The sequence below is a fragment of the Sardina pilchardus genome, chromosome 14 (genome assembly GCF_963854185.1).
Source record: "Sardina pilchardus chromosome 14, fSarPil1.1, whole genome shotgun sequence".
Lineage (NCBI taxonomy): Eukaryota > Metazoa > Chordata > Actinopteri > Clupeiformes > Clupeidae > Sardina > Sardina pilchardus.
The window spans coordinates 17,096,589-17,121,747 of record NC_085007.1 but is presented as its reverse complement, the minus strand read 5'-3'; the positions used below and the strand labels follow the sequence as shown (position 1 = coordinate 17,121,747).

The 25,159-nt window shown below is 46.5% G+C and overlaps 1 protein-coding gene across 3 annotated transcripts in view; it reads left to right on the top strand.

The window, feature by feature from the left end:
* The window catches only part of tln1 (talin 1), an 88,370-nt gene that overhangs the window by 16,697 nt on the left and 46,514 nt on the right, over window positions 1-25,159 (top strand). For all 3 annotated transcript variants that reach the window (XM_062553504.1, XM_062553503.1, XM_062553505.1), the window contains exons 2-16: window positions 3,078-3,148; window positions 10,114-10,274; window positions 12,870-12,967; window positions 14,437-14,566; window positions 15,387-15,539; window positions 16,164-16,306; window positions 18,011-18,138; window positions 18,613-18,673; window positions 19,374-19,478; window positions 20,004-20,159; window positions 21,786-21,887; window positions 22,608-22,684; window positions 23,225-23,405; window positions 23,924-24,037; window positions 24,635-24,743. In XM_062553504.1, coding sequence (XP_062409488.1) covers window positions 10,145-10,274; window positions 12,870-12,967; window positions 14,437-14,566; window positions 15,387-15,539; window positions 16,164-16,306; window positions 18,011-18,138; window positions 18,613-18,673; window positions 19,374-19,478; window positions 20,004-20,159; window positions 21,786-21,887; window positions 22,608-22,684; window positions 23,225-23,405; window positions 23,924-24,037; window positions 24,635-24,743 — 1,687 coding nt within the window. In that variant the 5' untranslated portion in view covers window positions 3,078-3,148; window positions 10,114-10,144. The remainder of the gene's footprint in view (window positions 1-3,077; window positions 3,149-10,113; window positions 10,275-12,869; window positions 12,968-14,436; window positions 14,567-15,386; window positions 15,540-16,163; window positions 16,307-18,010; window positions 18,139-18,612; window positions 18,674-19,373; window positions 19,479-20,003; window positions 20,160-21,785; window positions 21,888-22,607; window positions 22,685-23,224; window positions 23,406-23,923; window positions 24,038-24,634; window positions 24,744-25,159) is intronic.

Here is a 25,159-nt window from a genome sequence, read left to right as displayed (position 1 = left end):
GAAAGGATGGGCGGACGTCCCCTCCTGTCCTGGCTGCCGCGCTGCTCACACCCTGGCGCCTGCTTGGATACGGTTACCGGGTGTGAAAAGAGGTGGTGGGGGGGAGGGGGGCGTCTCGCCTTTCGCCCGCTGTATTTTCATATCGTCACTGATAGGAGCGGTCAGGAATAAAAACGTAAACACCCGACCCTGCCCAGCCCCTGTCTGCCACGCGGTCTGTCTGCACAGCCACTGGTTGCTGGAGCCAGTCTGATAGACCCCTCTCAGGTTTTTGTACCCAAAAACAAATTGGTTGTTGGGGGGAGCTGTACCTTAAATTTCCCCTTGGGGATCAATAAAGTATCTAATCTATCTATATATCTATCTACCACAATCAGATCCAAGTGTCTAAGGGTTTGGAAATAACACTACTGTGTATAAATGACATGAAAGCAAACCTATATCTATATTGCCCAGATAGTTATTTTATGATGTCTAGCACTAAAGAATTTGTCAATCATTACTCATGCTCATGAATTCAAAGTAACAATTACTTTATTCATAGTAAAACATTAATCATTGTAGTGCATCCTGTCCCAGACTCAACCCTCTGTAACCTCCCACCCTCGCCATTAGTTTCCACCCAAAAGAGTATGAGAGGCACGGCACCCAACATAGGACATGCTGGACTGGTCAGAGAATGAGTGCCCTGTTTTGTCCATTAATGCTTTTGTGGGCTGTTTGGTTCTTGGAAGACCAACCCCTACCTCCCCAGCCCCTACGCCCCCGGCCCCGGGTTGTTTCTGTGTGTGGAAGCTGGGAGGTTATGAGGAGCTCAGTTCGGACTTCCTCTCCTCTCACTCAGGATGGGCTGGGTACAGCTCGAGGAAGGGTCTGCTCTGCAGTGTGGTCTTTCACAGGGAACTACTAGGGATTATGTGGTTGTGGTAAATGGCAGTTGGTCTTTGATAGTGAGAATTCCTTTTCACGGAGTTGTACATTCTTGTGAGAAAACATTCCAGATAGTTGTAATCTTGCTGTTAATACACTTGAAGATAGTAATGTGCATAGATTTTGTCTTATCACTGTCATAACAAACATTGTCGACATGCATTAACATTGCGCAATTCAACATGATCTCCTTTTGTGATGAACAATTCTCTCTCATTCCCTCTTTCTCTCTACAACTATGCATATGTTTGCCTTAGACAGTTTCCATGTTTTATTTTCCTTGGTTTTTTTTTTTCTAGAGCTAAACAAACACTCCCGTCCCTCTACTGAGTCTAATTGCACAGGATGCAGAGCTCCCAGCTGTGGGAGAGCCAGCTGGTTGCGCTGTGCGCTCTGTGCTCTGTGCTCTGTGCGTCTCCAGATAGCTAAAATTCCCTTTTATGGCATTGCAGGGGCTTTCGAGACAGGAAATGACATCACTGACTCACTGAGGTAGTGAGTGAGAGTGAGCGAGCGAGCAAGAGAGAGAGAGGGAGGGAGAGAGAGAGAGCGAGCGCTTCTGCCACTACTGTGAAAGCATTCCGTATGGACTGAGAGACTGTCTGCCCAGAATTTGAATCCTGACACTTGAATCACCTAGACCGGAGCAGAAAATAGCAGCAGCCATGGCGGCAGCAGAGGCATCACCAGGCTCGAGATGTTATTTCATAGGCGATGGAATGAATGATAACGCAGGGCCAAAATAAAATCCACAGGAGGGTGTTACTGCTCGGGTACTGTGTTGATTGACAGCAAGCGACCAAAAAAAGAATTTGATTCATACGGGGAGAAGTGAAAAGGAGAGTGAGGTTTTAGGTGTTGACATCAGTTAAGGGGAAGGCTGCAGAGGATGTGCAAGATGCAACAGTGCTTTTGAAACTCTGTATGCATGTCGTGTGAATATGTGTGCCTGTGCATGTGAAAGAGAGAGCGTACTTTCCTGTGTAACGAAAAAGACCAAGAGGTTATGATTATGAAAGCTTAGGACACATACACTTTGTACTCTGTATTTTTATGTTTTGAGGCTTGCTATATTTCTGTACATTCTATGCTTTGGCAATACTAGACTATTTGTTTTTAAATGGTCACACCAATAAAGCATATGAATTGAATTGCATTGCATTGAATTAAGAGAGAGAGAGAGAGATGGCTACAGACAGAGACAAATAGTGAGTGAATGAGCCAGTGTGTGTGAGTGGACTATATGTGTCGGTAATGGGAGAGGCTCTACGCTCTCTTACACAGCAGTGACGTTCCCGGCTGCCCCTCCCTCCAGGAAGTGAGTGAGTGAGTGAGTAAGTGAGCTGCAGCAGGTCTGCAGTATTACCGGAGTGGGACGTGCCCAGTGTTACACACACACACAGCTCAGCTGAACATTACTCACACTCATCCTCAGCCCTTCTGTCTCGCCGCTCTCCATAAAAGAAATAACAAACTGACCGGTGTATGCATCATTTGCTTGGGGTGGGGGAATCCCGTGCTTCGCTACCAGCCCCTTGAGACCACTGTCTTTTTAAACATGGCTTCGGAAAGTTTGGACTGCATTGCAGATGGAAGTTAAAGAAAGAATAATCTTTGCCTCTCACCTTTTTAAGTAGGTGTTAATGCCCATTTTCTGCATGTAGGTGTTGTTTTGCTGACTGACTGTTGTTGTGGATCAAGTTTTGCATTGGAGGGAAAGATTTGGTTTTGGCGCTAAACGTGTAAGTCTAGACACCAGGGAGATCTTATCTGACACCTCCAGGAGACGTAACATTGCCTACTCTGGTGTGAGTTTTATGACTGTACTCTGCATGTAATCCCTATCAGCTTTTCACCTCTTATTCTTACTGAGCATACCAATTCAATCTCCCTTTACTGCTTGTCATTTATCAGCAGTACCGGGGGAAGCTTTCAGTTATCTCGAGCGAGACAGACTGTGCAGACTGAATTTTCATTGACCTGTCTGCTGTGGTTTTCATCTGTTAATAGATATCGCCATGATGAATCATTGCTTCTACTTGATTCGTTTCCGTACGTGAAGGAAAGACGTTCATACACCCTGCATTGTAAGCTGTGTTAAGCACAATATCACTTTTAAATTTCTCTCTCTCTCTCTCTTTCTGCAGTGAAACGAGGAGACCCCAGACTGCCATTTTCAAACGGGAGGACCTCTCCCATAACCACAAGTTTCTATCAGGTAACATTACTCTCTAAACTTATTATCTCTACTGCTGTGGATGATCAGCAAATGCTTGACTGTTTTTTCATTTGGTTTAGTATGTCACTAAGGACTTCTCATCTGAAATATATCATTGGGACTTCTAGGAGGCAGATCTTCCAGGTTACAGCTTTTCTGTCATGGAAGGCCCTTTGTGACTGCTTAGGTTTAGGCTTCAAACACGCAACTTATGACGAAATAGATTTAGTTATCCCATCACATTCTCATCCTTGGCTGTAGCTGTTGTTCCAATTTTAATTTGGAATTTCAATTGTTGTTACTTCCTTTTGACTACGATCTAAGCTGCACCCATGTCACTAATTGGCTTGGCAGAAAGTCCACAAAGCCTCACTCCTCTTCGTTGAGGGTATCCGCAATAGAGTCCCGTGGAAAACTGTACTGCCAGTAATAGACATAGGCTACAATGCTTGCATGCAGTACCTTTTAAAAACTGCCTGTCAGTTTAACACAGTGAGGACTTGTCCTTACTGAGAAAGCACCCAAGTGTGTCATTTGAGCTATATGTGTGAACACGTTATTGACGCCGTCAGGGGCCCCCTTTTTGCAGGCCGAGGCCAACAGCTGTCCCAAGATGCACTCTGAGTCTGGGGCCGCCACTTAGCACAGCATTCTAATTTGCATGCATTGTTGGTGGGACCACTGTACACTTGCATGTTTTAAGAGGAGCGCAACGTTCTGCCCCATTTCCTCTCATTCCGAGTGTGTACGTGTTCCATCATTTAGCCTTAGACTCTTTTAACACACTGGAAATGTGTTTATGTTGTTAGACGTGCCATGATTGGCAGGATGGATGTAGTCACAGGCGTCTCAGTATTTCAACCTTTGACCCTTTCTTTCAGTACCAGATGCCAGAGGTATGAGTAAATGTTGCTCACTTTCTAATAGTGGAAATAGTGGCTTATTCTATTAGCAACGCACTGGCCGCTGATTAAGTTTTTACCAGAACGACTCATCAGGGGTCCCTGCTGTATGTGGACTTAATTGGGTTTGTAAATACTATCAGACTTTGTGGTATTTACTCTGAAAATGACACAACTGTCTGGATTAGCTGTTGTTTTAAGCTTTTGTTTAGTCTGTGACCTCAGTGTGACTATAAACAACAGAAGGTTGTTGTCTGAGGACAGAAGGTGAAGTTTAAACAACCTGCCAAGTCTTCTGTCTGACATGTGTCAATTCTTGGGCTGTGGAAATCATTATGTACCTGGTCGGTAAGATGGATTTACGGGAAAGTTTTACAGCTTCTCAACTCATATTTAGCCTTTGTGTTATTATCTTAAAATTAATTGGGTTCAAATAAACTGCACTGTTGATTAAGAGTGATTATTACCAATGAAGATGTCATGACTTGAGTAATAATCGTGGCTTGACTTGCAGTCGACAGTGAGTCAAATGGGGTTATCTGTATCTTATTGTATTATTACTGCTCAGTGCAACGGTTTGGCCTCAAACAGAGGAACTTGAGGCATATCTTTCAATCAGAAACCGAAACATGACATGTCACCTTCACCCCAAGTCCTCTTCTCACCTAGTCAGCCGAAACTGTGTCGACAGGTCTGAAGACGACACAGAAACCATACACGTTTTTTTTTTCTCTCTCTCTCTCTCTCTCTCTCTCTCTCTCTCTCTCTCTCTCTCTCTCTCTCTTTGTTTCTTTCAATAACTTTTTTGTGCATCTATTTTCAGAGTTGCTGGGCAGTAAGGCTTAAGCCGTTGACCCCAGAAACTGATCCTTTCTGGGCCCACACGGGGCCAAAGAGTAAGAGCTCTATTTATACCACTGCCCCCCAGCCCACTAATGTGGCCTCCCCCTCCAAACAGCTCATTGTTTTAAAAAAGGGAAGTATGAAAGATCAGCCCACTGCAGCTGCAGAGCTTGGACAGTTGAGGAACGTTATCATGTATGCCAGAGTCTTTCTGAATTGCAAGTGCACATTATTTGCAGCTTATAATGCATGTGATGTGCTGACGACAGCTTGAAGCAACACTGTAAAACTATTTACTGTTTTTTAGCTTATTTTTGGGGTTTTTTAACGAGTAAATGCTCTTATTATCAACTTTTGAATTTGTTTTGATGAAATGTGGTGTTGTGAAGGACGGATGTACACACCTGGCATTTCCACTGGCCATCGAGGCTGTGCTTTGTTGTTCTGTTGGAGGGGTCAGAACACCTCAGGAAATTTGAGGGAATCACAGCATGACATCACCAACAATATCACCAAAAGACGCCAGTTAGCATGTTGGCAAGCGCTTTATCAGTGTAAACTAGGCCTTCTGTGGTGTTTACAAGGCTTTTGTACACTTTTTAAACCAGGCAGCACGCTATTTTTAGACTAAAACTCCATAATGTTGTCTTTAATATGGTAGGTTTGTTGTGTTTTATTGTGTGCGCACATTCTTTCCTCATCATTGTTGAAGACTGTGAGGTACACAACACCATACTCCTCACTTACACACGCACATTGCACAAGACTATAGATAATCTTTTGTTGAGCACTAAATTTGAGACGTAACCATGAACAACCATGAGCTCCTTGGGAAAAAAATACTTCAAGCAAAGAAGTTTGCACAGTGCTGTATTCCCACAGTATGGTCCTCTGCTGAAGAAAGACTGAGGGGGTAAGCCATTGGAGAGATGGACATTAAAACGTCACCCACAAATAATTAATGGGCCGGCTAGCTCCACTTTAGTCCACATTCGTAGTGCACTGCAACCATGCAGTTACACACATAATGTCATTATAAGACCAGCTTCAGTTGTAGGCACACTAGCTTAATCATTCCAGTGCTGTGTAAATCATCGTTCCAGTCGAGCCCTCATCTCTTCACCACATGCAGCTGTTTGCTGTCATTCCTAGCTTGGAGAGAGAGGTGTGTGGTTAATAGGGGTTCCTCGGGCCACCGGCCTTTTGAATTCACTCACTGGCTAATCTTCAGAAGCAGATGTGGGACTTCTTTCACCCTCTCTCAGATTGCTGCCGACGAGGGGGATTTTTAGGGTGACGGTCATTATTTCTTATCTCAGAAAGCAATTAGGGCTAAATGATTCTACTTTTTAAATAATCTCTGTCACACTGTTTGGCTGTAGATGCTCATAGATGTCTGTCTCTATCTTCTGAGAAATATTGCCTTCCTTGACAATGTGTCTTTTGTCATGAAGTTGGTTATCAAGCATGTTTTAAGTTTGAGACTTTATTGTGGTCTTGGTTTGGTAATTTCTTGAGGCTTTCATGAGTTGGGTCATGAAACACAGCACCCCTTTAACTTGACCTCAGAGATGACCTTCCACACAGCATGTCTCCTCCTATAAAATGAAATGACTGGCATACCAACACGCTTGGTGATGAAATCACATTATCCATTAACTATCAAAAGACCTGTGGTGGTGTTTTTCCTGCCACGTTGGGGGTGGTTTTGTTGAAATGTGATAGATCGACATTTTTATGAGTTCATTGTTTTGAGGCAAGGCACATGCACATTCCTCAGATCTCTGGCAAAGTTTGGGAACAAGTCGGAGCAGGAGTCGAACTCTTTCGGATGAGGCATCAAAGTCTCCAAAGTCTAGTCCTATCCTTGGAATTTCTGTCGCGTTTGACCACAAACAGCTGAGGGAGGACTTTGACATGCAAAATAAAAAAAAAACGTCTGTGACTGAACTGGGGAAAGGAGGCGGGGAACTTAAGTTTAAAAATGTGGAAGAGCATTTTTGTTTCACATCACGTGTGTTTCTGGTTTACCAGACAAAAGGTACTTCGGGCGCGATTTACATTAAGTATCTTGTAATAATTTGAACTGAATAGATGAAAGCAGTGTAGTTTTTATATGTTGTGCTTGGCGTTAAGGCCAGGGCTACGTTGAAGTTTAGGGTCTGTGACGTGTAAGAACATGTATGCGCATGAGAAGTGCACAGTAATACTTATTCAGTTCAGTTTGTTCACTTCAAAAAATGGGACAGATTGTTTGAGTGTACGCTGTAGAAGTACTGCTGCACTGTGACCGATTGCTAGTTGACTCTTCCTGAGTGACCACTCTGGGCTTTGTGGTAGGTGTCTGGTTTTATTTTCATCCTCAGCTCGACCTTGTTTTTTCCGACCGGGGATGCCTCCCTCCCTCCTTCTCTCTGTCTTTCTTTCTCTCTCTCTCTCTCTCTCTCCCCCCTTCTCACTCTTTCTTTCTCTTTCTTTCTCCTGCATACTGCTGGGACCTCTTTAACGCTGCAGCCAAAAAGACGCGTCAAAAGCCCGCCATTAAAGCTCTGCCCCCCTCCCCCAAACCTTCCTAAATTTAGAGTGATGGGGTCTGGAATGCTGCCAGGAACCCCCCCCCCCCCCCACACACACACACACACCTTCTCCTCAGGCCATGTGAGAACCAGGCCAAATGCCCAGCGGGGACCACACCAGTAGTCAATGAGCGTGAGGAAAGATCCCCACGGGCTTGTGAGGGATCCGGCTGCTGGAGGCATCCACTCCTGAACAAACGCAGCCTGGGAATCTGGATAAATCTGTTCCTGTGTCTGAGACACATGATATTCTCTCTCTCTTTTTTTTTGTTTAAGGCCTACTCCATTTAAAACCAATTGCTCCTCTGAGAGAACATTACCTGTTGCACAAGCCTTGAATCATCACATTTTTGAAACATTCTTCTTCAGACATGCCCAGACTGCAGTGTGTGTCTGTGTGTGTTCTGTGTTCTGTGTGCATGTGTGCGTGTGTGCGTGTGTGCGTGTGTGCGCGTGTGCGTGCGTGCGTGCGTTTTGCCGATCGATGGTCCTATCATGTGTCCACAATTCCACTGGCACCGGAGGATGCTGCACGCACTGGTTAACCACATCACCCTTCCAGACCCTTGCATCATGGAAGTACACCCTGAACTGGTGGGCCGTTCCACATGTTGTGGCAGCTTTTGGCTGGACAAAATAAACATGTTTTCGAGCACTTGTTTTATTTCCGACCCCTTTATGCAGACATGTTTTATGGGGAATGCCTTTGGTTTTAAATCCAGCCATATCAATTCAAATAGGAAGTTACCAAAACATCGTAAAAGTCCTCATTCACAATTCCAACAGGTTGGTCTGTGTTGACATACTTAAAATGTTTTTCAGTTGTTGAATAGCAGAATGTGAATGCAGTTGATGCGTCTCTCAGTTTACAAGCTGTGCAGCACGCAGCTGCACTAGCCGTGCACACTCATACACACCCTTGATCTATATGCAGAGTATAAATAACTCGTTAGTATTGCAGGTCAGTGGTTTTACAGTTATTGTTCGCACCTCAAGGCAGAGCACAGGTCATTTTAGTCGTCACAGCTACATTTAGTGTCTCGCCTCCGTGTCCTCATAGTCTGCACCCGTTAGTGCGGTGTAACGTTGAGTTGCAGATCTGAGTACGGGCTTGTAAAGGTTTTATGTCAAAAGGCAAATGAATTGTGCATTTGAGCGTAAAGCCGTGGTTGCAAAACTTGCGTGTGTTGCATGAGTAGTTCGTATTATCGTTTTTTGAACTCACTTGCGTCACAACTTTAGACTTCAGACATGTCTCTGTTGACTGGATGAAATATCAGTGACGGCTGTATACTGAAGAGAGTTGAGAATGAATCGCATGTGGGCCAGAGACTACAGACCGAGACTGAGGCTGTATCATATGCACTCAGAGTAGTGGGCCAGAGTCATTGTTTGTTTCTCATCCTGGAGCCCATCCCTGACTGTTGTGTTTGTGCCTTGGCCAGCATTCTTTCGCCTGACTTCAGGCCACTTCCTGTGGACTATGGGTGATTTACGTCTATGTATGTGTCTGTGTGTCTGTGTGTCTGTGTGTGCTTGCGTATGTGAATGCGTAGGCAGAGAGTGATCACTGTTGATAAATTAACTTGAGAGGGAGTCTGAAGTGTAACAGAAGTCTTGGTCAGAGGCAGTTGAACGCCCCCCTTCCTCTTTAATCCACCCAAAAGCGTGAGATGAGGAGGGATGTGCCAGGCTACATTCTGTAGAGGAAGTTTGTCTTTCTCTCTCTCTCTCCTCTGAAAGTGATCCAGTTGGATGCTATGTTGGCAGGTCAATCTCTCTTCCGCTCTCTCTCTCTTCCCCCCCCCCCACTCTTTCTCTCTCTCTGTATCATCCCAGGTCCCCCTGCATGAGCACGCGTTGCCAAGCCAACCTGAGTAGAGTCGTTCTGGAACTCGCCGTAGAATGTCTGGAACTTGCTTCACTTCCTTTGTTGCTAATGACATATTTGTTTTTAGCAGAGCCCCATTAAAGTTGGCGTAGCGACAACAAACCATGTGGCTCGTGAAGACCATTGCAGTTGAATTCTGATTAATATTACATTCTGTTCTGTGGTGTACCGTTTCCCTACTTTTTACACAGCTGACATTGGCAGACTGTTGTCGTACTCCTGGACACAATTGATGGCCTTGGAAATATTTGTTGTTATTTTAAGCAACCTTGAATGTGCTGTCGTGCCCATATAGAGCATGACTGTCAGGTTTCACACACGGCAATGTTCCTGTTCCTTCCTTTTCGAGCTCCAGGCTTCAGCCCCCCTCCTGTAAAAATCCCCTCAGATTTGGGGAAGTAGACACAGTTGTGGCTTTACATGCTGACATACTGAAACTAAAAGCATTTTTTTCTCAGTAAACTTACTCACATCCTTCTCACTAAAGGGCTAAAATACTTACTAATTGTTTTACGTCGTCTTTAAACACAATTTTATGTTATGTTAACCAGCATGGTGGTGACTTATTTCCTGCTGTTTACACAACTTCTCTGACTAATGATGATGATATGTCGGCTTTAATATGTATGGACAAACACAGTCACAGTCAGTGTTTGTCAACCTTTGGATTTGTGATATGTGAACACACAGATGATCTCTCAGGGCATTTTGCTTCTCATAATCAACCCTTGCTTATGTGTGTGTTGTTCTCAGGTGAAGTAGCGGCAAAGACACAGCGGCAGCCATGGTGGCCTTGTCACTGAAGATCAGCGTGGGGAACGTGGTGAAGACCATGCAGTTCGAGCCCTCCACCATGGTGTACGACGCCTGTCGCATCATACGGGAGAGAGTCCCCGAAGCACAGCTCGGCCAGCGTGAGTGTCACACACACACATACACATAACACACACACACACACACACACACACACACACACACACACACACACACACACTCTCTCGCTCGCTCGCTCGCTCACATACACACACACACACACACACACACACTTCCAACACCTTCTTCAGATATACACATACATAAGTGCGCACATACGTTCTTGTCCTAACAAAGAACTCCCACCCCCCCACCCAACCAAAAACAAACACACTACCACTGCCCTTCCTTACTAACCAGAGCAAGCCTGTAATCAGTGATGGTGTAGTCCCTGCCTTGGCACCAGCCTGGATTTTAGGGTGGGCATTGGCACTTCTTCTCGGGGCAGCAGTGTAAACTTCGCTGGTCCGCTTGTTTAATCATCCAGTCAAAGTGTTGCTTTGTCAGCATGCTCTCGGAGGGTGACTGGCCAACCGTGCTGCATGCTAGAGGTGAGGAACCTGGCATTATTGATGTGATGTCATGGTTCAGGGAGTTTGGCAGATGGATTGACTTCACAGTCTCGGAGATTTACTACATGCATGCCAACTCAATTTGGAGACTTAGCAGTTGAGCAACTTGCTGGCTGCCAAAAGTTTAATTTTGTGAATTATTTGACTCCGGAGCCCATTTAGGCCGTATAGTAGGTCAGAGAATGCAAGCGAGACCATATCTGGACTCCTAAACGTGAATATGATGCATTCACACGATACGAGGCACCAAACTGACCCATGTCGGAATTCTCCTCTTCCCCCCCCCCCCTGAACCCCACCAAAATGAAGTCATTCCCTAGCGCGTGATGCATTCTTTTTTCTTCCCTCCCTCTGCACATGAGGCTGCCTTAGGCAGCGTGCCGCCAAGATATTGGAGAAGCAAGTGATTTCACCCCTCCACGCCCTCTTGTCACCGAGTGTGGAATGCCTTACGCGCTACAGTATGTGTCTTACAGCAGGCCCGCCCTGGCCCGCAGTGGGTCACATTCACCATGTGTCCGGCTCTTCCTGCGGTCAGAGGGGACACCCTGCGAGAGAGGGGTCCGTTGCAGCCTGCCGGCCAGCCGGCCAGTCCTGTGGTGTCAGGGATTTAGGCTTTTAACGCGGCACTGACAAAAACAAACAGCCTGCTCAACTCACCATATGGCTTCGTTATTTGGCCTACTTCAGGCAAAATGTTGAAAGATATTATATCAAACACACAGGCACGCACACATTTGTGTGTGTGTGTGTCTCTGTGTGTGTGTGTGTTGTTTGATTGGCTCTTGATAGTCATTTCTGGGCAGAATATCAGCAATGCTTGGATTAATCCTGGACAATCCTATCCTACTCAGATGTCTCTGGTTTTGCCAACATTTTTATCCAACTTTTGCTCAGCAATCTAATACACAAAGCATGTCTGGATCCCCACCCCCCCATATAAATTCATTCCCATTTGTAGATATCATTATTTATGTCCTCTATGGAGTCTTTCTAACTCTTGTGGAATAGTTTGTCATGACATATTCTGGATTAGGTATCCGCCCGATAGTCAGTGCAATTCATTCAGCTGTGCTTTCCAGCAGCTTGTCTCCTCAGCGGAATGGGGGTCGGAGACAGGGGCGGGCCCGTGCGTGCGCGGCAGGTCCCCGTCGTTGCATAAGCGTCTTCACGCTTCTCACCGCTTGCGTTTCTCACCGCTTGCGGGGGCTGGTGGGCCAGCCAAGGCTCCAATGCCTGTCCTAACCTGTGAGCAATTTTCCACTTTTATGAGAGAGGGAATGAGGGGGTTGGGGGTGGGGATAGGAGAGGAGAGGAGAGGAGAGGAGAGAGGGAGGGGGAGGGAAGACTGCCCCATGGCCAACAGCAACAGCTAATGTGGAATGTTCAGCATCTTAAATGGCAGGATCCACTCAGCTTTGGCAAGCCATTGGAGTGGAGGAAAGCACACAACCCAAGGCCCCGCGAGGACTGAATTAAAGCTAAAGTGCTGATGTGCCACAGAGAAGCGGGGAGAAGATGGTGAAAAGCGGGGGCCTTGTGGTGTGGCCGAGGCTTCATGGGCAGGAAGTGTCAAGTGTTCCCTAACAGCCAAATGATGGGTTCTCCTCAGACTGTGTTTTTTTTAAATGGCCATTGATGACATATAGGCTTGTATGTGTCTGTCTGCAAGTTTTTTTTCCAACAGCAACAACAAAAAAAGAAACGTTACTATGTACCCATTCATTGACGTCATGGTATCCAACCCAAGGCATTAAACCCACTAAAGCAAACATGCCCAATTTTAGAGGTTTAGGGATTCCAGTTTCTCAAATGCCAGATTCCACTTGGACGGTGGAATGACTGTACGAGTGCAGGATTTGCTGGAGTGGAATGAATGCTGTAATGATGGCCGCCCCTGACTGACTGGGGGAACCGCGGAGTGTGTCGGTGACCAGTGCGGGGAATCTAATCTCACCCACTCACTGCGCTGCTCTGCTCTGCTCTGTTCACCGCCAGCCAACGACACACACACACACACACACACACACACACACACACACACACACACACACACACACACACACACACACACACCATCTCATTGCTCCACTCACTGTTCTGCTCTGCTCTGTTCACCGCCAGCCAACGACTACGGCCTGTTTCTGTCTGACGAGGATCCCAAGAAGGGCATCTGGCTGGAGGCGGGGAAAGCCCTGGACTACTACATGCTGAGGAATGGGGTGAGTGGAGCAATGAGAGAGTGTGTGTGTGTGTGTGTGTGTGTGTGCGAATGTGTCTCCTTCTCTCTTTGTGTGTGTTTGAGAGATTGTGTCCCCTTCTGTGTGTGTGTGTGTGTGTGTGTGTGTGTGTGTGTGTGTGTGTGTGTGTGTGTGTGTGTGTGTGTGTGTGTGTGTGTGTGTGTGTGTGTGTGTGTGTGTGTGTGTGTGTGTGTGTGTGTGTGTGTGTGTGTGTGTGTGTGTGTGTGTGTGTGTGTGTGTGTGTGTGTGTGTGTGTGTGTGTGTGTGTGTGTGTGTGTGAGGGGAGAGGGTGGACATTGGTGTTCTGTGAGTTACTGTGTGTGATGGAGTGTGAGAAAGTGAGGTGTAGGTTTCACAGGAGTGTTCTGCGGACAGCTAAATGGGGCGTGAGGAAGATAAAGAGGGTGTGAAGATGATGAGGTTCATAAAACTGTGAAAAAGAAATAAGATGATGACAGATGTATATTGACAAATAGGGGGAGAAGGATGTGGATAAGTGGGGAACAGTGTGTGTGTGTGTTTGTGTGTGTGTCTGTCTTTGTGATGGCATAAAATCATAGCATGTGTCGCCCCCCTGACCACCCTCGACCCTGTGTGGTGGTCACAAAATGACCATTCGCCACAGTGACCAAGCACGTCATCGCACGACTTTGACCGCCATAAGCCATCGAGTGTCACCCACTCCAGATGAATCACATTCTCCCCGTGCCATCACCACCTTCACTCAAGCAGTAACATGAGCCCTCCATGACGCCTCGGGAGCATGACAGATCTCCGCAATGGTCTAGGTGACCTGACCAGGGCTTGTGGGGAACAGAACACTTGATAACTTCCCAGAATAAGGCGACAGTAAGCCATACAAAACCCAGGCGATATGAGCAAGCGTTACCTGAGATGCTCCCACCAGATCTGATTCAGTTCTCTTTTCGTAAGGACTAAATGGAAGCTAATACCTGACATGTCGTATTTTACTGCCACCCCCATAACGTGTTCCAAATATACATTACGCATCACGGGATGTGTTATGTCATGACTCACTCAAGTAGCCTGACAAGTTAATTACTCAATAGGGTTCACTCCGAGTGTATTTTTACCACACACATACACTATGATATGATTAAGGGACACATTGCTAGCAGATAAGCTTTTGACTCGTCTGTTTCATTCTGCTGGTGGTAGAGAAAGTTAAAGCAACGCTATGCAAAAATTAATCTCTATTTGAGGGATGTTTAAAAAAAAAAAAAAAAAAAAATCTGTTTTTTTGTATTTGGTAACTTCAAACTAATTTTGACATGTCGTTCCAACTACCATCTGTCTGTGGTACAGCACCTTCCCCAACAACGTCACCATTCACCAAAAGACATTGATAAGCATCCAAGAAAACTTTTATCAGTGCCTTTATAAGAACTTAATGATGCTTGATAGTGACCATGGTAACCTGTTGTTGTCAGGACACCCTGGAGTACAAGAAGAAACAGAGACCCCTGAAGATTCGCATGCTGGATGGGACCGTGAAAACGGTCATGGTGGACGACTCTAAAATCGTCAGCGACATGCTCATGACCATCTGTGCTAGGATAGGTGAGTCTAGCGTTGTTTTCTAGCTTTCTGAACAAAATGTCCTGAAATGCGCCCTCAGCTTGCGCTCCATCTTTCCTGTTCAGCATACCTGTCTAAACTCGACAGTGCTCTCTTCATTAGCCAAACAAACCTGATTTTCTTTCCTTGACTTTCTAAATTACGTTGACGATTGTAATTTAATACACGTTTTGTTGAATTCAGCAAATTGCTCCTCGCAGGTCTTTGGCTGCCCTTTCTGTGTGCGTGTGCTTGTATGGAGTTTGGGCTCTCTAAAGGGCTCTCTAAATGGAGAACAAGCATAGTGGCTTAGAATGAGCCATTAACAGTTTTAGCCAATCAACACATTGCTTCAGGGGCATGGAAACAAGGGGTGTAGTTTGAATGGTTCATCAGTGCTTGGATTAGCAATAGTTCCTCTGTTCAGGGAAACTGTTAGCCTGGGTGAACCCTGCCTGAACTTCCAGCGAATTTGGATTTCGCCTGGCAGCTCAGACTGGAAACCTGCACATCTATAACCTCTAGCTCCAATCAGAAACGAGCTTATCCAAAAGACGCACCGGATCGCTGGTCTGATTGGTTGAAGGGCTATCCAAGCGTACAGAGTCATTTGAACGATGCCCATTGATCACGCCTCTTGTGTAGTAGAAACAAAGCGCAGCCTCCCCAGACTAATGTTCAATCTTAAAAGATTGAGCTTAGTATGGGGATAGTCAGACTAGGAAACTACAGGAACAGGTCTTAGAACTTCTCAGTCTCTTTGCAACGACGAAATCCCTGTAGAAACCACTGCTCACAGCTGATGTTGCTGGTGTTCCCCAAGGTATCACAAACTACGACGAGTACTCGCTGGTGCGTGACATCCTGGAGGAGAAGAAGGAGGAGACCACGGGGACGCTGAAGAGGGACAAGACGCTCCTGAGGGACGACAAGAAGATGGAGAAGCTCAAGCAGAAGCTCCACACAGACGATGAGTGTGAGTAGTGGCCTGCAGTGGGTTCCCATGTACTTGGCAGAGCAAGGGTCGGAGGTCAAGGGGTCACATTGTGAAGACAAAAGAAAAAAATATATATCTGTCACCAAATTAAAAAAAAAAGCTATACTGTATGATGTATGTCTCTACCCTTTGATTATTGTTAAGGCACTGCTGGATATCCCTATCTGCCCGGAAAAGCAGTTTTGCATTTTCACTTTAAAGTACATTGTATCGACATAGTGTGTACAGTATGTCTGTTTGGTTATGAAAATTGAATGAAAATGGCTATGTTTACTGTTACTTCAAGGGAAGTGGGTGTAGGGGAAAACACAGTCTCTTTTAAAACATTGTAAGCCTATGAGCTGTTTAGCTAAATACATTCTTATGAGAGAAATAATGTGTGTGTGTGTGTGTGTGTGTGTGTGTGTGTGTGTGTGTGTGTGTGTGTGTGTGTGTGTGTGTGTGTGTGTGTGTGTGTGTGTGTGTGTGTGTGTGTGTGTGTGTGTGTGTGTGTGTGTGTGTGTGTGTGTGTGTGTGTGTGTGTGTGTGTGTGTGTGTGTGTGTGTGTGTGTGTGTGTGTGTGTGTGTGTGTGTGTGTGTGTGTGTGTGTGTGTGTGTCCACAGTGAACTGGCTGGACCACGGGCGTACGCTGCGTGAGCAGGGCATTGAGGAGACGGAGATGCTGCTCCTCAGGAGAAAGTTCTTCTACTCTGACCAGAACGTGGACTCCAGAGACCCTGTGCAGCTCAATCTGCTCTATGTGCAGGTACTGCTCCTTTCTCTTTCTCTTTCTCTCTTCTCTCTCTCTGGCCTTCTCTTTCTCTTTCTCTCTGTCTCTCTATGTCCATCTCCACCTCTCTCTCTCTCTCTCTCTCTCTCTCTCTCTCTCTCCTTTCAGGGCCTTTGGGCCTTTTGCCTAGGCCCAGACAACACACAGTGTTCCCTGAACATTAATTATACATAAGCAGTGATGTACTACCATATTGCCGTGGCAGCAGCTACTGAAAAGACTGTAGGCAGGGAGTGGTGGACGCATACTGAGAGGATCGATCCTCGCGTGTTCGTGAGTAGCGTGAGAAGGGAGGATTGATCCCAGCCTTTGATAGCAGGCAGTATAAAGTTTCCAGAAGCTGTGTGTGTGATTGTGTGTGTGATTGTGTGTGTGTGTGTGTGTGTGTGTGTGTGTGTGTGTGTGTGTGTGTGTGTGTGTGTGTGTGTGTGTGTGTGTGTGTGTGTGTGTGTGTGTGTGTGTGTGTGTGTGTGTGTGTGTGTGTGTGTGTGTGTGTGTGTGTGTGTGTGTGGGAAACCCCCCTGTTGCATGCCAGTGCTCTGTCTCCACAGCATCAAGGGTGGGGTGCATGTGTGTGTGTGACCTCTCCCGTGAAGGGAGATATGGATACTTCCTGTGAGAAAAGTGACCGCTCCTCACCAGAGGAAGTGGGGCAGGTGGTATTAGAGAAGTAGACTTTCAGCCCAGCTCCAAAATGCCACAATCAGTCTGAACTTGTTGACCCTTCCTCTTGTAGTGATGTACCATACCGTACTCGGGGAAATGAACTATTGATCTAGTATAAATTAATATAAAGTAAGACTTTTAACACAGTTCTGACGGTATCCGAATTCAGCCCCGGTGTGTGACTGGCACGGCTTCTTCTCGGAAACGCGCTGCCCGTGTGGTCCCGTCCCGTCCCGTCCCGTCCCGCCCCGCCCGCTCTCGCTCTCGTTCCGGGGGCAGCTCTATTGTTCCGGCCCCGGCTGATCCCTCCAGCGCAAACACAGCTGGAGCGAGATCGCGCGCGCCACTCGGCAGGCCAACACAAGCAGCGCTCCGCGCACTCACACCCGGGCCCTGTTTACATCTCGCCAGTCTCCACAGCAGAGACAGTAGCTGGCCCCCGACAGGAGGCCGGGAGGAGGAGGAGGAGGAGGAGGAGGAGGAGGGGGGGTGGGGGTGGGGATCGCATTTCAGGGCCTCAGTGCTTACACTGGACGCGGGGGCGACTGCTGATTTCTCAATATTTGAATATATCATTATGGGAATGACTGGTATTGATATGTGTGAGCCAAGTTTATACTTGTCCGTCCATATTTCTGGAGGGAATAGTGTGGATGAATAGTGTGGTATTCAGTAGCTGTTTATTTGACTACTCATCTCGTGCGAATCAATTATACAGTCAATTATAGGATTTTGATAAGTAGTATATTGCATAGGCATATTATTTTAATGATGCAGTATAATTTTATGGTGTTTATAGTGTGCGCTTTGGATTGTAAAATGTTAAAATCTTTTTCACATTTTGCCCCTAACCATCATAGTGGGAGAGTCGCTATTAGCTACTGAGTAGCTAATGCAGCTGTTATGCAGTGTGAAGACTGAACTCTGTTTAATCTCAGTCCAATCCAAGAGCGTGAAATGGGAAATCAAAAGCATCTAATTTATCCATTTTCTGCTTTGCCTCTCTCTCTCCAGGCCCGAGATGACATCCTGAACGGCTCGCATCCTGTCTCCTTCGACAAGGCCTGCGAGTTCGCCGGCTTCCAGTGCCAGATCCAGTTTGGAGACCACAACGAGACCAAGCACAAGCCAGGATTCCTGGAGTACGGAGAGCTTCTCTGTCTTTCATTTGCCTCACCCTATCCTGCACTCTTTCTTTCTCTCTCTCTCTCCATGTCTCTGTCTTTCTGGCTCTGTCTGTTTTTTCCGTCCTTTGCTTTTTCTGTCTCTCTCCACCTCTCTTTCTTTCTTAATTTCTTTCTTTCTTTCTTTCTCTCCGCCTCTCTGTTTGATTGTCTGTCTTTATCTTCTCTTAAATGTACGTGAAATATTAGGACTTGATGTTTTGCCAAGCATTTAGCGAGTCTATAGTATGAGAATGAGTCAGGCCAAGTCTCACAATAGATGTAGTGAGTTCATGTTCTGTTCACGGGGCCACAGTATTGTTTTTTAGCACCACTGAAACTATCCAGTTCGCCACTCAGGGCAAAAGCACTTGTGAATGCGGCCTCACTGATCCCTGGTCTCTGCGGAGTCATGTGAAGGCGCCTCTGAGTTCACTCTGTTCTGCTTTACAGTATGAAGGAGTTCCTTCCAAAAGAATACATCAAGAACAAAGGCGAGAGGAAGGTCTTCCAGGTAATGGACTTGTGTGCGTGCGTGTGTGTGTGTGTGTGTGTGTGTGTGTGTATGTGTGCGTGCATGCATGCATGCATGTGTGTATGTGTGCGTGCGTGCATGCATGTGCGTGTGTGTGCAATGCAGGTGTGTGTGTGCGTGCGTGTGTGCGCGTGCGTGTGTGTGTGTGGGGCGCGCGTGCGTGTGCGTGCGTGCGTGCGTGCATGCATGTGTGTATGTGTGTGTTTGAGACTGTGAACGTGGCCTGTAGAGTCCGTTTCCCACCGAGGTCGCGCTCAGTTCATCAGTATTGTGCGCTGTGGCGCTCCTCGGCGGTTGTGGCGAGGACTCTTTTATTTTATTATTTTCCTCCCGGCTCCTGGGAGGGATGAAAGCCCAGACTAAAAACACATGACCCAGCACACAGGCAAATCCGAACCATTTGCAGCTCAGTGTGTGTTGGTCCCACTGCGTGTCCTATCCTAAGGTCAGCGGCAGTTTAAAAGTGGTGAAGTTATGGAAAGCCACATCAAAGCCGAGGGAACTATGCCGTGGCTATATAACAATGACCCCGCTGAAACGCAATCGTTGTGTATGTTTGAAAATACGACCGGGTCTGTGTATGTTTGCATTGCTTATTTACTGTTAAACCCGCACATCGTTCATCACAGCTCTGTGTGAGTTGGACCAGTTGTATGTAAATATGTCCGTATTCCAACAGGCTCACAAGAACTACCAAAACATGACTGAGATTGAGGCCAAAGTCAGCTATGTCAAACTGGCCCGCTCTCTCAAAACCTACGGAGTGTCTTTCTTCCTGGTCAAGGTAAGGGCACCATAAACATTGCAGGATCCAAAAACTACACTTCCCTATAGTATAACCGTGGGCCTAATAATCTAACGGGAAAAGTGCAAAGTCAGACAACACGCAAAGTGTTTAGTTGGTATTAGATTAGCAAATAGATTTGGCAGAGATATTGAATTAGCTTTGCTTAGACTTTGGCCGTTATTTGCAATAGGGCCCTATGGCTCATCATGGTGTTTTACTGAGCTAATTTCAGGGTGTTTGTCAGATGTACTGTACCTGTTGCTTGGATAATACAGTAATTTCCTGCATATAAGCCACATTGTGTATAAGCCGCAGGTCAGTGTTTTATGCAAGTTAAAAGAAACAAAACCATATTAACACCATATTAATCGCCCCCCTGTATTAACCTCATAGCTGAAGAAATGTTGCAAAATCAATGAATAAGCCGCGGCTAATAGTCGGGAAATTACGGGTAATGACAGAAACAGTGCTGACTTTTGGCGGTCCATGTCATTGCGCTGTTGTTCGTTTTGCCGTCTGCAGGAGAAGATGAAGGGGAAGAACAAGCTGGTCCCACGTCTGCTGGGCATCACCAAGGAGAGCACCATGCGCGTGGACGAGAAGACCAAGGAGGTGATGCAGGAGTGGAGCCTGACCAACATCAAGCGCTGGGCCGCCTCCCCCAAGAGCTTCACGCTGGTCAGTCAGCATTTCATTTCAATCGGTGACCTCTGGGCCTGACTGACACTTCCTTGTTTACACGTGTCAGGATGTGGTGATGTAAAAGTGTGCGCGTCAGGTTCACTCGGTCCATTTCCGCCTCGCTCACTAGCGCTTTGATGTGTAGGAAATGGGAAGATGGAGATGCCAAGTATGATGAGTACACACATGCATGTAGGCTGTGGCTATGTACCACTTACTGTGATTGTACCGCACTTCTGTGAACAGCTCTGTGGACTTGAGTTTAAGAGTTACAATGAGGTCTCACTGTCACACCTGCTCTTATGAAACAAGCGCAATGACTGGTTATAATAATATTATGGGATGCCTCACAAGGGTGCACAAAATGAAAGGCAGAGGAGCCCAGTTGATGTGCAGGGTAATAACAGGGTTCATTTCTGTCATGGCGGGCTCAGCGTTGTGGCCGGTGTCTCTTGAGTGGCCCCTGTGATCCCTCAGCCAGCGGATCAGACGCTGGTCACGGGCCATTAGAGAGAGAAGGGAAGCAGAACCTGCGATAGCGGCCAACGCTCCCCCAGAACAAACGCACTTCCTTGTCTCTGCTCGTCTTTCTTCTTTCAAATATTCAAGACCAGTGAAACAACAAACTCGTTTTTTTTTTTTTTCGAACCTACTCCCACTCTATCCACTTCCCCCTTTTCCTTGTTCCGGAGGCCCCCTTTCTTTTATTTCTCTGCGGCTCCCGAGATCGAAAGTGTGTGTGCGTGCGTATTTATTTTTATTTTTAGGTCTGGGGAAATACTCAGGCAAGTATTTCCTGGCAAATCACCAGAGGACTAGCAGCTGGCTCCGGCTATAGCTCTTTATTTTTTCGTGTGTTTTTCGGGGAGGACAAGGAGGCTCTGAAAGAGATGGCTTTTTGATTGTAGATCTAAGGTTAGCCCGTGAGCTTTCATCAAAAGCACGCCGCCAGCCAGCCAGCCAGCCAGCCGCACTGAGTCAATCGGTGATTTGAGCACACTCATCTCAGTTAATGCCAGACGGTATTTTTCACCAGCGAGCCAGTCACGGGTAGCTGCCGCCGCCACCGGCCACCGGCTACATGCCAGGTCAGGACTGGCTGCCTTCTGCTGACATCTGGGCGAAAGATGACTTTGGGTCCCACTTCCTCACAGGCTGTTTCTTATCTAGTGTATTGTCTGTGCTGGTCCCCTGTCGTTTGTGGGCTAGAAGCCTTTTCCACTCATGCTAGATTGATGAAGGCATGGTGATAGAATGTAGCATTAAAATGGAACCTTTGGGAAATTGACCCTATCTTGACTGTGAGCACATATGCACTTTAGTGCCAAAATAAAGTTATGTGCACTCATGAGAAATAAGGGTAGTCAAAGAGCAACTTCATGGACACCTGTAGACACACACTCTCTCTCTCTCTCGCTTTATCTCTCTCTCTGTCTTTCTCTCACACACACACTCACTTACTCCCTCTCTCCCTCTCTCACTCTCAGAAACGGTATTGATTCCTTGATGCGTCAAACCAATGTGTAGATAAAAATTGGGATACCAATTAGAGGCATTTTTTTAGGACATGCTTACGTACAGTACTAATATGTGTTGTCATTCCCCTAAACCCTGTTTTCTCAGGACTTTGGAGACTACCAAGATGGATACTACTCTGTGCAGACCACAGAAGGAGAACAGATCGCCCAGCTGATTGCTGGATACATTGACATCATTCTGAAGAAGGTAAGCCTGTGGTGATGTGGTGGCCTATAGTTAGCAGATAAATATATCCCTGGTTGACCTGGATGGCATAAATATCTTTAAAAAAACATGTGCCTCACCAGAAATAGCTGTTGTGGTGTTTTTTTGTCATGTCAACCAAACACATTTTGTGCCTTCTGTCCTCCATGGTGTGGGGTAACATTATGATGATTGTTATTCAGTTCATGTGCTACCCTGGACCGCGGTTTCTGTGTGCTCGTTGAAAAGGCTACCATGAACTAACTCCCGAAGTGTCAGGTTACGTTATCAATCCCGTAAGCCGTTGATGAATCCACGGCAGCAGGCGCGTGATGGGAGCCAGCTGTGTCGGGTCGAGCTCCTGAGCACGTCTTCATCTGCGAGATTTAGGGTCTTTTCTCCGCGCTCAGCCCCAGGGCTCAGCTCCGCGGCCGCGCCGCACAGTCAAGACGCTCGCAGCCGTTCACCGCGGGGCGAGGAATTCCACAACAAACCTCCGCCGCTGACCTGAAGGGGCTCAAGGGGGGAGGAGGGGGTCGGAGGGGATGCGGGGTAGGGGGGGGGGCCTCAGGCAGCAACAGAGCACCTCATTCAGGCCCTCTGCTGTGAAGTAGCACTCTGACTTCTACTCCTCTTAACCTCACTTTCTTTCTCCTCTTCTCTTCTCTCTCTTCCCCCTCTCCTCTCCTCCTTCTTGTTCCCCTCTGTGCTTCCCTCCAACAGAAAAAGAGCAAAGACCACTTTGGATTAGAGGGCGATGAAGAATCCACCATGCTCGAGGACTCTGTGTCACCCAAAAAGTGAGCTGAAAGAGTTATGGCTGAACACAGCAAACCTCTCGCTCTATAAAGTCTACAATGACTCATTTGGTTATATACAACATACATGGAATATTTACAGTTTTGTTACAGTATTAGTCACTGTGTATATTACAAGATCCACTTGTATAGCTTTGTGTACTATCAATGCAGTAGGTACATCTATGTGTAAATATTAGCATGATTTATGTCACTATGTTTGTATAAAGGCCACTGTAGTATGGTGTGCATACTGTACAGTACTGTGGAATACTTCGACACAGTATTGATGATTCAATGATTGCACCACGGTAGGGTAATTTCCTGTGTATTAACCGTGTGTAAGCCTTGTGTATAAGCCGCAGGACAGTGTTTTATGCAAGTGAAAAGAATCAAAACCATATTAATACCGTATTAACCTCTATAGATGAAGACAGTTTGAAAAATCAATGTACAAGCCTCGGCTGACCGTTGGGAAGTTCCGGTAGGTGATCTGACTGTGCGGCCCCTGTCCCGTCCTGTCCTGTCCTGTCCTGTCCGCAGGTCCACGGTGCTCCAGCAGCAGTTCAATAAGATGGGGAAGGTGGAGACGGGCTCCGTGGCCCTGCCGGCCATCATGCGCTCGGGGGCCGGGGGGCCGGAGAGCTTCCAGATGGGCTCCATGCCCCAGGCCAAGCAGCACATCACCAGCGGCCAGATGCACCGCGGACACATGCCCCCGCTGGTACGACAGCACACACACACACACACACAAACACACACACTCACACACATGCAAACACAAACATTTACTTACAGATCAATAAGAGTCAATATTCCTGGAGAATACTCAAGACACTATTCAATGGACATGCAAACACTGCTGTAGCACTCACATTTACTCCAATGATGTGGTGGGGGGGGGGGTATTATGTAAGCACACTATGTGCACTCATGATTTGTGTGTGTCTCACATATTTATTCTCCCTCTCATGCTATGTTTGTATATGTACATGTACGTGTGTATTTACACATGTATGGTAATCCCCCCTTTCTCTCCCTCTCTCTGGCACTCACACTTACTCTCTCTCACCCTCACATACTCACTCTCTCTCTCTGTGTCTCTCTGTGACACTCACACACACACACTCTCTCTCTCTCTCTCTCTCTCTCTCTCTCTTTCTCTCTCTCTGTCTTATTCTCCCCCCACCCCACCCTCCCCCCCCACCCCACCCTCCCCCCCACCCTTTCTCCCTCTCTCAGACGGCAGCTCAGCAGGCCCTGACCGGCACCATCAACTCCAGCATGCAAGCGGTGCAGGCTGCCCAGGCCTCTCTGGACGAGGTGTCGGAGCTGCCTCCCCTGGGAAGCGACGCGGTCAGAACCCACTCTTCTCCCTTCCAGCCACATTACACATTGCAATTCCCCCAGCTATTGCCCAACACTCCTAGTCATAGTTCTAATGCTGCAACGTTTCTAATGTTTCAGCATTTACTGACGGGAATCTATAGTAGGCGTAACATCCTGGTCTCCTCTGTAGAACAACACACTGCTCCCTGTGGTCACTCTCCCAAGTTCTCTTTCGATTGTATTTATCCTACATTGTTTACAGCTGGGATCTCGGGCTACCATATTCTAGTCTAGACTGCCATTACGGCTCTAATTATGGTGGCCCCACTGTAAATTCTTTGTGGCAATAATAGAGTTTGTCTTTCATCTCAGCTCTCCAAAATGAAAAAAAAAAAAAAAAATGTGACGTCGAAAAATCATTTTGCTTGTTGTTAGTTAGTTGTTTGGTGGTGAACGTGATTATGCCTCTTAAAGTCATTAAGGGATATTTTGTGACCAATGCACATGACTTGGAATAAAATATTATCATGTTTATTATAGCCATGAATCTGAGACCAAAGGCCATTATAAAACACTTTTCGGTGTGGATAATGTATTTTATTTATTTTCCTGCTTGCCTGTCAGGCCTCGCAAGCATGGCGTAAGAACAAAATGGACGAGTCCAAGCATGAGATCCACTCCCAGGTGGATGCCATCACTGCTGGAACCGCCTCAATGGTCAACCTTACCGCAGGTGAGCCTTTCATCCTCTAATCTTCCTCCAGAACCTGGATGGATGTCATCGACACATGAACTTGTTTTTTTTTTTTTTGAAGTACAGTAGCTCCTTGATTTCTGTTAAAGGCTAGAAGTACTTTTATTTGTACTCAAGATGTTTTGCTGTTGTGTTTTTATCAATTAGTAGATCTGTCTGATAATTCTGAGAAATGTAAAATAATTTACATTTTAAAATACTCAATGTTTGAAGGTGACATTATCATTATGATTTATATGTTACTGTGTGGCTATTGAGCTGAATTGTTGAAAGGATGCTTGATAACCAGTTACATGAGGGTGGGGTCAGGTGAGTGTGTGTGTGTGTGTGTGTGTGTGTGTGTGTGTGTGTGTGTGTGTGTGTGTGTGTGTGTGTGTGTGTGTGTGTGTGTGTGT